The sequence below is a fragment of the Notamacropus eugenii genome, chromosome 2 (genome assembly GCF_028372415.1).
Source record: "Notamacropus eugenii isolate mMacEug1 chromosome 2, mMacEug1.pri_v2, whole genome shotgun sequence".
NCBI lineage: Eukaryota > Metazoa > Chordata > Mammalia > Diprotodontia > Macropodidae > Notamacropus > Notamacropus eugenii.
In genome coordinates, this window is record NC_092873.1 from 495,496,036 (window position 1) to 495,511,121 (window position 15,086).

Below are 15,086 nucleotides of genomic sequence, written 5' to 3' on the forward strand. Positions count from 1 at the left end.
GAGCATTGTCCTAGATATTTCTGCTAAGGTAAGATTCTGGGAGAGCTCAGGGACATATGACTTATCTGTTGTCCCTTGCCAAGTTCAGACATGGTCATTACCAGGTTAGCAACAAGGTGGAAAATATCTTGACCCCAGGATCACTTAAAGACTAAGATGATAAAACAAAACCAGTTTTATCAATGGAAATGTCTCCAAAGAAGCTGTATCACCATCTACTTTTTGCCACACCCTAAGAACCATTGGGAGTTTTCCTTCTGACTTGCTAATAAAACTTCCTCTATGTATTGTCTCTCCCTCTGAGAATGTGCAATCCTTAGCTTTGAAGGCTGTTGTGATTTTCTAATCACATCCTCAGTGCTTTGAAGAATAAATAATAAAAATAACTAACATTTACATTTAACAACATTATTACAATAATAATAACTAGCTTTAAAGTTTGTAAAGTGCAAACATGATCTCATTTTATTCTTGCAACAATCCTGAGAGGTCAGAGTTATTATTATCTCCATTTTACAGATGAGGAAACTGAGGCAGATGAAGATTAAATGACTTGCCCACAGTCACACAGCTAGTGAAGGTGGATTTGGACTCAGGTCTTTCTGACTCCGTCTAGCATTTTCATTCATTCATTCATTCAGTAAGAAGGGAGAAGAGCAACAAAAAAAAAGTGAAAGTTGTTGTGACTTGAACCAGTAGTGGGAGTACCCCCACTGACCAAGTCACAGATTCTGAATGTATTGAATTTATAAATATGAGGAATAATACAAGTGTGAATGATTAATAAAAATATCAGTAATAATTACTAAGATGATATCAAGAAGGATTTCAGTATAAGAAATAATGAATGTTTGGGGAACTACAATCAACTAATGTGCCTCTTTGTAAAGAAGAAACTGAAGTTTTCCAAACTAAATTCCCTTTATGCATTTTTATTTTTAAGATGATGTTTTATTAAAAGTAGAATGTGAAGAGCTAAAAACTACTGTACCAAAATATTACTATTTAATAGTCATAATAACGAAACTAGCATTTATACAGCCATTTTAAGATTTGCAAGGTACTTAACAGATATTACCTGATGTTATTCTCAGGACAATCCTGGGAGCTAGATACTATTATTATTTCCATTTTACTGATGACAATTTTAAGGCTAATAGGGGCTCAGAGATTTCCTTGGGGTCACCAAACTAGCAGGAGTCTGAGACCAGATTCTAGTTCAGACCTTCATGATTCAAGGATTATTCTATCTCCTGTGCCTACCTCAAGATTGAAAATACTGACGATTAAAGTAAAACAAAGTATCTCACTGGGATTGACGAACACAAGGCCTTATACATTTTTATTGAATGAAAGTATGAATGAATGAACGAATGAATGAATGAATGCCTTTGAATTGTATCTCCATTTCTTAACATCACAATTTCATTTAGAATGTTCATTGGGCTCAAAAAGTTGATTTTTATTTGTTACTAGCTCTAGTTACTAAGCACAAGTTACTAAGCAAAAGATTTGTCTGGGGCTAATAGTATCTATACACAATATTTGTAGACATGCACTAAACTATATTAAGTGTTGCCCAATACATATCAAATAACTTTCCAGTAATAGCCACAAAGAAAAACCAATCTAAGCAAGTGGTATCATCTTCTCCATCCAATGGTTTCTGGATCTACACCAATGACTCAAGTATATGTCAGCTAGCATATTCATCAAACAAATTGGTACTATAGACAATCTTTTTTGGTCTGATGGCACTAAAGAAAATATAATTTTTCATAGACAAGAGACTCAAGGAAGATAAATACAAAAGGTGAGAAGATAATACTCTTTCTAATTACTTGATTTCTGACATATAGAACACTTCAGCAAAACTTAAAATGACTTCACAATAATAGTAACTCACATTTAAGTAGCCTCTTAAAGTTTACAGATGTGTTTCTTCAAAACAACTTTGTGGAGGTAGGTAGAACAAATATTACCATCCTCATTTTACAAATGACATCGAGGTTTAAGTGGCTTACCTATGATCACAATGCTAGCTATGCATCTGGGGTGGGCTTTGAATCAAGGTCTGCTGACTTAATGAATATTCAGTATTTTATCAGTTATGTCATGTTTAAATATCTATATGGCTGTGGGGCTATGTTGATAACTACCAGGATAAACCAATGAAAAGTGGAAAATGCAGTCAATTAGCTCGTAATTCTATCAATACTTCACCAAATAAATGATGGGACCACTACCTCTGCCTCTTGGATTTTCTACTCTATTCAAGACCCAGCTCAATCACCAGCACCAACAGGAGGCCATTCCTAGAATATAAACCCCCTGAGGGCAGGGATTGTTTTTATTTTTTTCTTGTTTGCTCAATATTGAGTACAGTGTCTAATGCATAGCAGGTACTTAATAAATGTTTGCTTCATTGGATTGAATTAATTTACTTTTTATTCTTCACTGATTTTGTTTCAGATAGATGTAACCTATATTTAATCTTCAAGTGCATACTAAATACACCTTTAAAATTCAGTCTGTAGCGTATAACAAATTCAGAATTGCAATCCTTGCCTAGCCTAACATGACAACCAGTAATAGCTATTAAAAATCCACCTCCTTTATTAATCAATAGTAATTCTCTGCAAAGTAGTTCTACCAATGGGCATATTGCCATAACGTTAATGTCAGTAGGAACTGAAAAGTCATAATTTAAATACTCTGAGAGCCCCACGTGAACCTGAGATTTTGTTGGTATCAGTATCCCTTCTACCAATATGACATTTAACCCTACCCTGCCTGGCCATCCCACACAACTCATGTATACATCCTCCGAAAACTGAAATAAGTGCAATGCGTTTTTCTTTAGCCCACCTCATCTGTTCTTCTGACCCATCTCTTAACAGGAAGGGACATTAATCCTATCATTATAATTATTTTTAATAAGGAAGGATGAGTCCATATTTAGCAACTGGAATCTATGGCTGAATTTCAACTGAAAAAGTAAGACATCTGGTTTGTCTGTAACTTCACCAGAACTAAGTGCCCCTACAATCTGCCAGTAATAAGAGGGAAAAAACCAACCACCCAGAAAAAAACCAATAACTATGCTAAAATTGTTCCTATTGGAACTATATTTTATAGGAACTATAAATTCATTCATTGTATTCAGGATAATTTTATGTCATAGGTTTGGCTTTCTATGTATACTCCATTCCAAAGTTCTCTCTGACATTCTCAGTAAACTAATTTCAGCAAGACATATTTTAAAAACTTACAGGCGGTCCAGGATCCCCTTTGGGGCCTCTCAGATTCCCCATTTCAAGCATTGTGTTCAGATCTTCATAGTAATAGTAATCATATAACTCAGTTTCATAGTTATCCTCAGTGTGGTATGTACCATCAGTATCCCCTTTGCCTCCTTTCCACTGATCATGATCATCACGCACAAATGGTTCAGTTGTTGCCCAATATAAGGTTGTGTTCAAAATCTGTGACATATCGGTGAGTTTTTCAGCATGCCAATTCTCTTCGATATCCTTTTTTAAGTCATCAATTTTATCCTCTTTCATAAATGGAGGGACAAGGGATGGACTCTCCTTAGGCAAAGGGAGTCCGGTCATTCCTTCTTTATGTCCCACAGCATGGTCTGAAACATTTTGAATTGAGCCAGATTTCTCATTTGAGCTCAATATCACCTTTTTAAGTTGATGGTGAGGAACTTGCAGATTTAAGTTTGGTAGGCTATGGTCTTTGGTGGTCATCTTTGTGACTTGGATTTCAGATTTCACAAGATCCCCAGCAGAGATGTTTCCCCAGGGGACAGATGATGTTAAAGAACTTGATGTTTCCCAGGGCACTCGAAATTTATGGACTGATGGAGCCTCTTTATTTACTGAGTTTGGGTTTCCCTCTCCTTCATAAAATGGTCTATACTCTGATGGTATCTCTTCACCAAACTGCTTGTGTGATGGAGACTTTTCCAGTACAAGGCCTGGCAATGTGGTAGTGTGGGGAAACCCAGTCTCTGATCGGTAGGTATCAACATGGCGACATTGCTGTTTCCGATATCTACAATAGTTTGCTGATGCTTCAGCTGAGGGAATTATATCCAGTTGACAAATTATTCCTTCAAAGTGGACTGAATGGGAGTCCATACTTCCCAGAGTAAACACACCATCAGCATTGAATGCCTGCACTCTTGAAAGAATGTCTTTGCTGAATTTTTTCTTTCCACACTCGACAAACATGGAAACCACTGTGTCTTGAAAATCAATGGCAAAGGAGTGCCACCGTTCATCGTGAATGCTGTAATTGAAAGATGCTGCCAGCTTCCCACCAATATGGATTACCACTTTTTTGGGTAGTAATTGCACTCCCAATTGCAGTCTATTTTTATTTCTGATACTGAACAGAAAAGCATTGTTGACTCTATGTGAGAGTAATCCAATTACTATTGTGAATTGCTGTCCTAGACTGGATGGCAAAATTCTCCTGGTAGGTACCTCTATATGAGTCTCACTTGTCAGAATGACACCTGTTTCTGCTACATGAACCCCTTGAGGTAATGGAGTAGATGATGATAGGACCACATTCTCCACTGGTTGATGTCGTACATCTTTGCCTCCAAGGTCTAATTGATAAAGAACATCTATGCCTAGAAGAAAAAGAGAAGGGGGAGGAGGTATATTACTGAATTGCATCCATGTGTTTGAAAAAACAGAAAAGGAGAAAAGTATGACTTCGTAGAATAAACACAACTCATCAATGAAAAGTTCTCAGTAGGGGAAAACAGAATGAAAACTGCATTATTTCATGACCATGTGTTTTGGGAAGGTAAACCTTCCCAACTCCCTCAAAGCCCAAACCTTCAGCATAGATTAGTAAATGAAACAATCATTCCATCTTTTAAAATCAACTAAGATACATAAAGTTATTAGATGCTTGCCTATCCCTTCTAAGAAACTAAGATTGTTAGCTGTATGTAAGGGAATAATTTAAATATATCTTCTCAACCTTAAAGGCAGAATCTTGCTCCTAATACTACCTCTGTAAAAGGCAACTTGAAAACTATTAATACATTGTGTAAATTAATCATGCATTTTTGTAAATTGAAAGCTCCATGAACAAAGAAAATAAATTACACTTCAATCTTGTGCAGCAGCTGACACATAGAAGGTGGATAGATGCAGAGATTTCAAAGTCAGGGAAACTTTAATAACCTCTGAGAATCACAGAATTTGAGAACTAGAAGGTACCTCAGCTGTCTATCCATCCATGTAAGGAATCCCCATCATAACCTAACTGACAAGTGGTTACTACTAGTAGTACTAGTAGTAGTAGTAGTACTACTACTACTACTGATTAGCCCCATTTTACATATGAGGAAACTGAGGCCCAGACAGGTGAGAGGTAGCCTCAGGGGCAGTAAGTTATAATCAAGTAGGTACTTAATAAGCAGTTGCTGATTTTTGACAGACGGTTGAATGATTACATTTTTTTAAACTAAAGAGACATTCTGTGGCTATTTTATTCACATCTCTTGAGTCCCATGCCACTGTACTTTCTACCTTGTATTATGCTCATATGTGTCTGTTTTCACTGACTCTGTTAGACTATAAAGAGGAGATACAGAAGACAAAGAGGTAAATATGATATGAGCCAGGGGATGAAAGGGGCAAAGGAGAGGTCAGACTAAGCAGTGTGGTAAGAGCTGATAGAAGGAAGGAAGTGGCGCCTGCTCTTAGCCTGGTAAGAAGATGAAGAAATCAAAAAGTAGAGATGAGGAGGGAGTACCTGGACTTCATAGAATGAATAGGGTTGGAAGACAGAATGGAGGTGCAATTCAATTCGACAAGCACTGTGCTAAGCCTGGGGAGTACAAAACCAAACCAAAACAGTCCTGGTCCTCTAGGAACATACTGTCTACTAGGGGAAAACAATATAGACAGGGAGGGGAGGATATTTGATAAGCATCTACTATGTGCCAGGCACTGTGCTAAATACATATATTATTTCATTTGGTCCTCCAACAACCTTCAGAGGTAGGAGCTGTTATTATTTACAGTTGAGGAAGCTGGAGTAGATAAAGTGTTAGTAAGCTCTTACTAGGAAGCTTGCTCTGATCTCTCCTTTGCCTCTTTTTGCCCCCTACCTCCTTTCATACTTACCACTTTATCTGCTGGGTCTTCTCCAACAGAATGTAATACAGGGTCACACAGCTGATAAGTGTCTGAGGCCAAATTTGAGCTCAAGTCTCCCTGATTCTAGGTCTACTGCTCTATCTATACTATCCTACCTTGCTGCCACTACACAGGTGAGTAAGTACAAAGTAAACAGTGTTTGCTCAGTAAATGCCTACTGTATAGCAGATGCTGTTCTAGATACTGCTGACACAAAGATGAAGTATGAAACAATGCCTGCTCTAAAGGAGCTTCTGTACCTTGAACCCCAGCCTGAAAGGCATGAGCCCCTTTCTGGAGCTCTTTAAACCATCTCCCCACGGAGGGTGAGGGAAACCAAAAAGAGCTTATTCCAGTTTGACTACAATAGAGAACATGAAAGAGTTCTGTGAAATGAGCCTGGAAAGTCAGTGAGGAGCCAGGTCATAAAGGGCCCCAAATGCCAGAAGCTCCCATTTATAGTATAGAGGCCATGTTTGGCTGCTGAAGTCTTTGAGCAAGGGGTTAACATAGCTAAGATTTAAGCAGTAGGAGAATTACTTTGGAAGCTCTGAGAAGGACTGACTGAAGAGGAATCAGAAGTATGGAGATAAGTTAAGAGGCTTACATTGGTCCAGGTTAGAGATAACAAAGGCAGAACTAACATGGTGGCAATGAGAAGATAGGAAGTGGTAGAAGAATTGACAACGCTTAGTAACTGATCCAATGGGGAAGGAGTGAGAGAATTAGAGAGAGGAATGAGTCGAAGACTCAAAGATTAAAAATCTAGACGGATGGGGGAGGATGAAGTTTATGTTCTCAATATCATGATCATAAATAATAATGATAACAATCGTTAGTAGTTATATAGCACTTTGGTTATTCATTTGATCCTCACAGCAACCCTGTGAGGGAGATGCTATTCATATTCTCGTTTTACAGATAAGGAAACTGAGACTTCAAAAAGCTGAGTGAAGTGACTTGCCCAAGGTCACACAGCAGCAGAATTGATATTTGAACCCAAGTTTTTTGACTCCAAGTCCAGTGTCTTAAATGAATAAATGGATTTTGGGAGAAAGATCAGGACTAGAGATTTTGTACACACACACAAGCACACACCATATATGTATATGTGTATACACACACAATGCTGTTCAGTCATTTCAGTTGTGTCAGACTCTTGGTGACCCTATTTGGGGTTTTCTTGGTAAAGATACTAGAATGGTTTGCCATTTCCTTCTCTGGCTCATTTTATAGAGAAACCAAGGCAAACAGGGTTAAGTGACTTGCCCTGGGTTTCCCAGTTAATAAGGGACTGAGGCCAGATTTGAACTCATGAAGATTAGCATATATACTATACATGTATGCATATAAAATTATAATATGTTGTATATCATATATATAAAATCTCCACCCCAAATCTCTGCTATTCTACTGTGTCTATATCGGTATAAATTATATGTATATATTATATACAAACATTATACATACATATGCAAATATACATATAGGTGCATATATACTTATGTATATATACATACACATACACATTCACATATAAGATAGTTATCATGGACGTGATCATGGTAGTTACCATGAAGGAGATCACTGACGAGATCACTGAGAGAGAAGAGGATCTGGGTTTGAGTTTTGGGGGACATCGACCCTTAAGGAGGACGACCAGCAAATAAAACCAAGAAGAAACAGTAATACATTCTAAGAGGAAAGAGCAATGCATGAAATCTAAGGGAGAGGCCAGCAGATAGAAGAGATTAGTGTCAAAAGTCAGAGACCAAGGAGGGAGAAGGCAGGAAGACTGAAATTAGCTCAGTATTAATCCTTAAAAGCTTCGATGCACCTACTATGCAATGTCTTACATATAGTAGGTGTTCAACAAATGTTTGTTGAATAAATAATGAATGCATGTAAAAAAGAAACACTCTTGATATTCTGGGAAATGATTTACACATTCACTGAAATAGCCAGGAGAAAAAGTGAGAAGCTAAAGGTGTCTAATATCTCTCATCAATGGGGATAGGAGGAGGGAAAATAGAAAGGAGGCAATCAGTGACTCTAAGTTGGGTTTTTATAAGAGATCTGCCAGAAGACAATGGCTAGGTGCAGTTTAAATTCTCAATAGAATTTTTTTTTTCAGAGAATCTACTAATTATACATCAAAGAAGCCAAGAAGAAAAGGTGTAGAAAACCACTGGGGACAGAGAGGAGGTTGTTCTCTCTATAGTTAAATCTCATTGGAGAGGCTCTCTGATTGCCCTTTTGGCATAGTGAAGAACTATGGAAAATGGGCTGTTTGCTGCAGATGTTAGCCACAAGAGTGGCAGAGCTGAGTTTCAACAAATATGGATGGTAAGTTTTCATGATTATAATATGCAGCCAGCTCCCCATTAGTACAAATAATGAATCCCATAAAGTAGTTGCATGTATTGAAATCATTCTATTCGAAGTTGTAATTATGCAAAATACAGTAATTGGTTGCAGCCCAATGGAAATACACAGAATGAATTTAAATAATGCCACTTTTCACAGGATTCATTGTCTGTACCCATCAAAAACTATCTGTGGTCAGAATAGGAGAACGGATAGAAATCATATAGCAATTTAATATTGAAGTATCTAATTTAACTGCTTGTTACATAAAATTTTTAGAGGAGGTACTATAAACTAATGGCTTAAATAAGGTTAACGTATTATCACTGAGATGTGCATAGTAGGCATTTAATACATTTTCATTGAATTGTAATGAATTTTAATTATATGTGCTATCCTTCAAGTAGAATATATTTGAGGTCAGGGATTCTCACTTTTTTAATCTGTATTCCAGTACTTAGCATGGGGTGTGGTACATAGTAAAGGTATTTTTATTCATAATTTTCCTTGTTATACTAGATGTGATCAAAGGATTTGAATTCAGAACTGAAAGAGACCTTGGAAATAATAGTCTAACTCATGCATTTTACAGAAGAAACTAAAGCCATAAGAGGTAAAGTGACCTTTGCCTGAGTCACTGAGACGGAGCTCTGAGCATAATCAATCAATTTATTAAGAAGACTGGTGGTCCCTAATCAACTGAATCCAAGACCTTCCGCATGGTCAGGGATCCCAATGTTAAGAGACTGAGAGGCTTTAGAGATCTTGGGGAGTCCCTGGAAGGTCCTATCCTTGGGAACTCCCTTTGGTTGGCTAATCTTCAAAACTGGGGGAAATCTCATGATGGACAATACCCATCAGTCATAACCACTTTGTCAGCAGGCTGATAGGTCGTTAGCTATAAGTCATCAACTACAGACCATCAATGGCAGGCCATATCAGCAGGGGCTTTCCATGGCCCATCAAACACGAGTTTTGGCTAACAGTATCCTAGGGTCCAAGGAATTTGTAGGTTTGAAACAAATGAGGGAGTGGTGGTAGTAATTCCCAGGGGTGGAGAGGAAAGAACCTTATTTCAAGTACTACACTTAATTTCTAGTGCTGCACTGGGAAGGGGGGTAGTACAGCAATTAAATCCTAACAGACCTAATTTATCTAGCTGATAAAACAAATACAATTAATATAATCAGCAGTACATAGTGGATTAATTGATCATAACTCTTATCCTAATAACATTAACTAAAATAACTAGCTCAGACTGAATCCCCTTCTGCTTAATTCTCAATGTATACTAAGTAAATGCTGAATAAATTAAGTAGGGGTATCAAAATTTTCTTCAAACCCAACATCACAAAGCTGCTAAATAGTACAACCAAGATGCCAACCTAGGTCTTCTGAATCTAAAATTGATTCTCTTTCTATTGTGCCACACTGCCGCAGCTGGTTTTGCATGAGTTAGCGTACTCTTCTATGTGATATATCTAACATACTCCAACCTTGTTTCAGGATAAAATTATTCTACATTTTCAGAATTTTCTTCTTTTGTTCCACTTGAAATCTGAGCTTGAGGAGTCTTTAGCCTATTATTGATTCAATAGAATATTCATCCCTACAAATTACAAATGGAAATGATCTTTGTAAGGAATGAATTACCTTGGTCTGAAACTATAGAGCAGGGATTCTTAACCTTTTTGTGTATCATGGATGCTTTTGGCAGTCTGGAGAAACCTATGGAGGACCTCTTAGCAGAGTAATGACTTGCATTGCTCTGCATAGAATAAAATACACAGGATTACAAAAGAAACTAATCATATTGACATACAGTTATCAAGATCATTTTTAAAGATAAGTTCATGGACTCCAGATCAAGAATCCCTATATAAACCATCTTCATATCTTAGATGTTGGAGAACTCTAAGGTTTATAATTCATAGGATCATGTAAGCCCTGAGAATGATTTGGGACGACTGCAGTTTTTGAACTGGAAGGCAAATGAGTAACACTCCAAAGTTCTTATAGGGTCACAAATATTCTGCAAAGAACTGAAAGGAAATAGAGGGCACTGCAAGATATAAGCAGCAGTTGTGGAAAGATGGTATCCCTTTCACTACCCAGAACTTAATGAGCAGGCATGGGAAGTCAGTGGCACAGAGACAATGGGCAAAAGGAGAAAATGAAAGGAGAAACTAAAAGAGGAGAAGAAAAGACCAAGGATTATTTTGTTTCTTTCAGGTATCTCAGAGCAGAAGATATAGACTGAAGCAAGGCTCTTTAAGGACTAAGGGTAGTTAAAAAAAAAGCCTGGCTAACTTTTCTTCCACATGCCTGTATATATAGTACCAGAAATTGTAGAATATTCTGCTTGCTTTACATAAATGTTGCCTGTATTCTGATTATCAAATTTCAAACATAAAGAGGCACAGGGTAGAGCTAGAGAAAACCAGAAATTTAAATTAAGACAGAAAGTCAAACCTCCACTTGAAAATGAGGAATTTTCAGAACTGCGGCTCTGAGTTGTTATAATGACACTATTAATTTTTCAGTTACTAAGTTTTCAATTTTTGAGGAAATTAGGGGGCATAGTAGAAAGAGTGCTTGACCTGGAGTCAGGAAGACCTGAATTCAAATCCTGCCTCAGGTTGTAACTAGCTGTATGATATAACCACTCTCAGATTCAGTTCCCTTCTGTAAAATGGGGATAATAATAGCACCTACCTCTCATGGTTGTAAGGATTAAATGAGATATGTGAAGTAATTCGTGAACCTTAAAAACTATATAAATGCAAGCTATTATTATTAGCTATTATTTTCATCTGATATAGACTCCATGAAATTACAAAGAAGGGGACTTCACAGACCTTGGGGCCATTATATTGTCCCCAGACTAAAAAGTGAGCTAATAATTGTAACAAAGTGGGACTGATTAAATCTCTGGGGAAAAATCTAATAAGAAGGAGAAAGACTTACCAAAGAAAAGATCACTCCCTAAACCGGTAGTCTCAAACTCAAATAGAAACAGAAGCCACTAAACCATACATAGAAATTTCTGAAATCCACAGAGTGACTTGTAAAACCACATATGAACATTATCTATGTTCTATTTTATTTTCATTTATCTTGTCAAACATTTCCCAATTACATATTAATAATGAGTCCAGGCTGCCACGTTTTCCGTTTGGTAAAGGACTCCCTCCCCCATCTCCATCTTCCTTTTTCTAACCACATGTTTTCTTGATATCTCTTATTCTACTTCTCACACTCAGGTCATTGTTGGAAATGTGTTGTATCCTGTGTGTGTGTCCACCGTGTGAGTGTCAAGTGCTCTTTGGTTGACTTACAAATTTGATTCTTTAAAGACCGTGGTACTGAAAGACTCATAACCATGCAGAATTATCAGGAGAATATTTGTGTTTTGAAAACACTGGGGTTTTATACCAGGTAGCAGCATGGGATTATTTAACACATCGTAGTTTCCTGAATGCTGTCCAGCAGACTCTTTCTCCTATTTAATTCTGGGTCCAACTCATTCCTTTGCAGTGCATATGGTATAAATCAGAAAGGCTTGGGAATGCTCCAGTTCTGCCACTAACCAGGCAGAAAGAGGAGGCAAAAGCAATCAAGCAACAGTCTCTGCCCTTCACAGCTACATTCGTATCCACCAGCATTATATCAGTCAACAAATTTATACCTTTTTTTAGTTAGAAAATCCCATTCTCCAGCACTGCTACCCTACCCCCACTGACCCCCTTTAAAAATATTAGATTGTTTCACAACAAGGGAATAGTCTATTTAATATAAATAATATAATAATAAAAAAGAATAATAAAGATAGTTTAACACTAGCTATACTTGTGATGATTGTACAGCATGCAAAGTCTGGGACGAATAAAAGTTTGGTAGTATATTTATAAGTACTGAACAAATTTCTCCAATCTTAAACTTTTCTTCTACAACCCTAAATTCGGTAGCTGTATGACAACTCATGCTAAGAAATAACAGCCAAAGGTGCATTGTGAATGTATAAATTTAATTTAAAACGAATCATTGACTTAAATGTTACTTTAAAACAAATATCACTGAATTAACATTTTTTTCTAGTCAGGCAACATAAAATGCCACCACTAGTTAGAGACAGCTGAATGACACAGAGGAGATAGTACAGGAGCTGGCATTAGAAAGATCTGAGTTCAAATTGTGCCTTAGACACTTACCAACTGTGTAAGTGACTAAGTCACTTCACCTCTGTTTACCTCAATAGCCTCATATGTTAAATGGAGATTTACCTCTCAGAGCTGCTGTGAGGATAGAGTTTATATTTGTAAAGAGCTTTGTAAACCTTAAAGTGCAATATAAATGTTACCTGTCATTATTATGACCAACCCCTATTCAATCGCCTGCACTTCAATGTTTCATTGGTTCGAGATTGAATCTCATTAGAAAACTCTTCAGTTCGGAGGTCAGCCCATCCATACCTTCTCATCTTACATCATTCTGATCCTTGTTTCTTGTCCCATAGCTCTAATACAGAAGGTCTGCCATACATTCTGGGGGCCTTCCTATAGATCGTTTTTTTATATTTTGCAGGAACTAATGAAGAATTTAAACCTTTATCTGCTCCCACCTCCATCCTCCTTTTCTGGCTCAGTGTTTTCTTGGAAATCCCCTTACTCTACTTCCCATCCATAGGTCATTGTTGGAAATGTGTTGTATCCAGATGCAGATAGAAGCATTCTGTTTGCTTTCTCTCTTGTTTTGTTTTTTCTTTTCATGGTTTATTCCTCCCATTCATTCTAATTCTTCTTTACAATATGACTAATGTGAAAATATGTTTAATAAGAATGTATATGTAGAGCCTTTGTCAGAATGTGCACTGTCTTGGGGAGGGGGGAGAGAGGGAGGCAGAGAAAATTTAAAACTCAAAAGCTTATGGAAGTGAATGTGGAAAACTAAAATTAAATAACTTAATTTAATGAAATGTGTTGTATCCTATGTATACTCACCACATGTCTGACCATTGTGTTTTAGTTGCCTTACAAATTTGATTCTTAAAAGATTATAGTATTCAAAGATTTGCAGAACTATCAGAATATGTGTGCTTTAAAAAATTGGACTTTAAAAAATTTTGTGCCAGGTAGAAACATGGGATTTTATAATGTATGGCAGTTTTCCAAATGTAGTACAGCAGACTCTTTCTCCTATCCAGTTCAGGGTCAAGCTCATCCCTCTGCATCACATATCCCACAAATATGTATTGATAAAATAACTCAGTGGGTTAGTCTTCCAACTCCATGTTGTAATATGAATAATAAATATTTTATCCATTTAATTTTTTTCCATGTAGATTGTCTTTTTTTAAAAATCATGGATGTCATTGAGAAATCCTTGTCTTATTCTGTAGATTGATGCCATCAGCATTACAGCATCCACAAATAGGTGTATCTTTATAATCTCATCAATAATACTTAAAGAGATTTTTGCCTAGCATCCATGAATAAATTTAAGGATATCTGGGAAACTGAATAAGAAAAAGTTACACCTTTATTTTCACTAACCTCTAATTGAAACTTGACATTTTCCTTCAATTATGATGAAAAAAATATTATTCTAGGAAGGGATCCATAGACTTCAAAAGAGAGCAAAAGGAGTCCATGATACACAAAAAGGTTAAGAATTCCTGATTTATAGGGAGTTAAACTCCCATTTGCAATGTGCAAAAGACATTTTATATAACAGTGGAGAACATCTTTGGTTAGCATACATTTCCCTGTTTTATGTCTCACTTGACATTAATACTCAGGGTCATTGAGCATTTATCTCTGTGACTGCATTTATCAAGAATTCAAATGAGTTCAATGGATGTTCCTTACTGGAGGAAAACTTTCAAGATTATGTTTCACCCTCTGCAGAGAGTCAGTGTCGTAAAGTAGCTAGAGTCTACTGCAGAGCCAGGACATGTGAAACTCCAGTCCTACCCTAGACATACACTAGTGATCCCAGGCAAGTCATTTCATCTCATTATGCTGTAAGCCAAAGGCCAGCAAACTATGGCTCATAGGCCAAATCCAACCTGTGACCTGTTTTTCTATGGCCCTACAAGCCAAGAATGGTTTATTAGATTTGGTCCACAAGCTACAATTTGCCAAACCATGGCCAAGATAATTCTTTAAGACCAAGTTTTAGAGCATTTGTTTCCCTGCATCAGTAGAAGACTTTCCTCACTGGGAGTTCCTTAATGATGTCACATGTCCTTACCTCTATGTTACAAATGAAGAAACTGAGGTCTGAGAGAGGTTGAGTGGCTTGCCTAAGGTCACAAGGGAAGTAAGCAGCAAAAATGGAGTTGGAATCCAAGTCCTGATGCTTTCATTGTGCTGTACAGTTTTTGTGAGGTTCAAATAATATTGTGGATGCTAATCAAAAGTGTTCTCCTCTGTTAAGGAGGATGTCCTGAGCAGAATCCAAATGGAAGATTCCTTGTCCATGGGTCAAGGGTTCTTAACACTCTGGGTGCATCACACTTTGGGTGCCTCATAGACCCTTTTA

The 15,086-nt window shown here is 37.1% G+C and overlaps 1 protein-coding gene across 2 annotated transcripts in view; it reads right to left on the reverse strand.

Moving 5' to 3' along the window:
- COL24A1 (collagen type XXIV alpha 1 chain) overlaps positions 1-15,086 on the reverse strand; it is a 376,860-nt gene that overhangs the window by 329,947 nt on the left and 31,827 nt on the right. For both annotated transcript variants that reach the window (XM_072648923.1, XM_072648922.1), the window contains exon 4: positions 3,273-4,651. In XM_072648923.1, the coding sequence (XP_072505024.1) occupies positions 3,273-4,651 (1,379 nt within the window). The remainder of the gene's footprint in view (positions 1-3,272; positions 4,652-15,086) is intronic.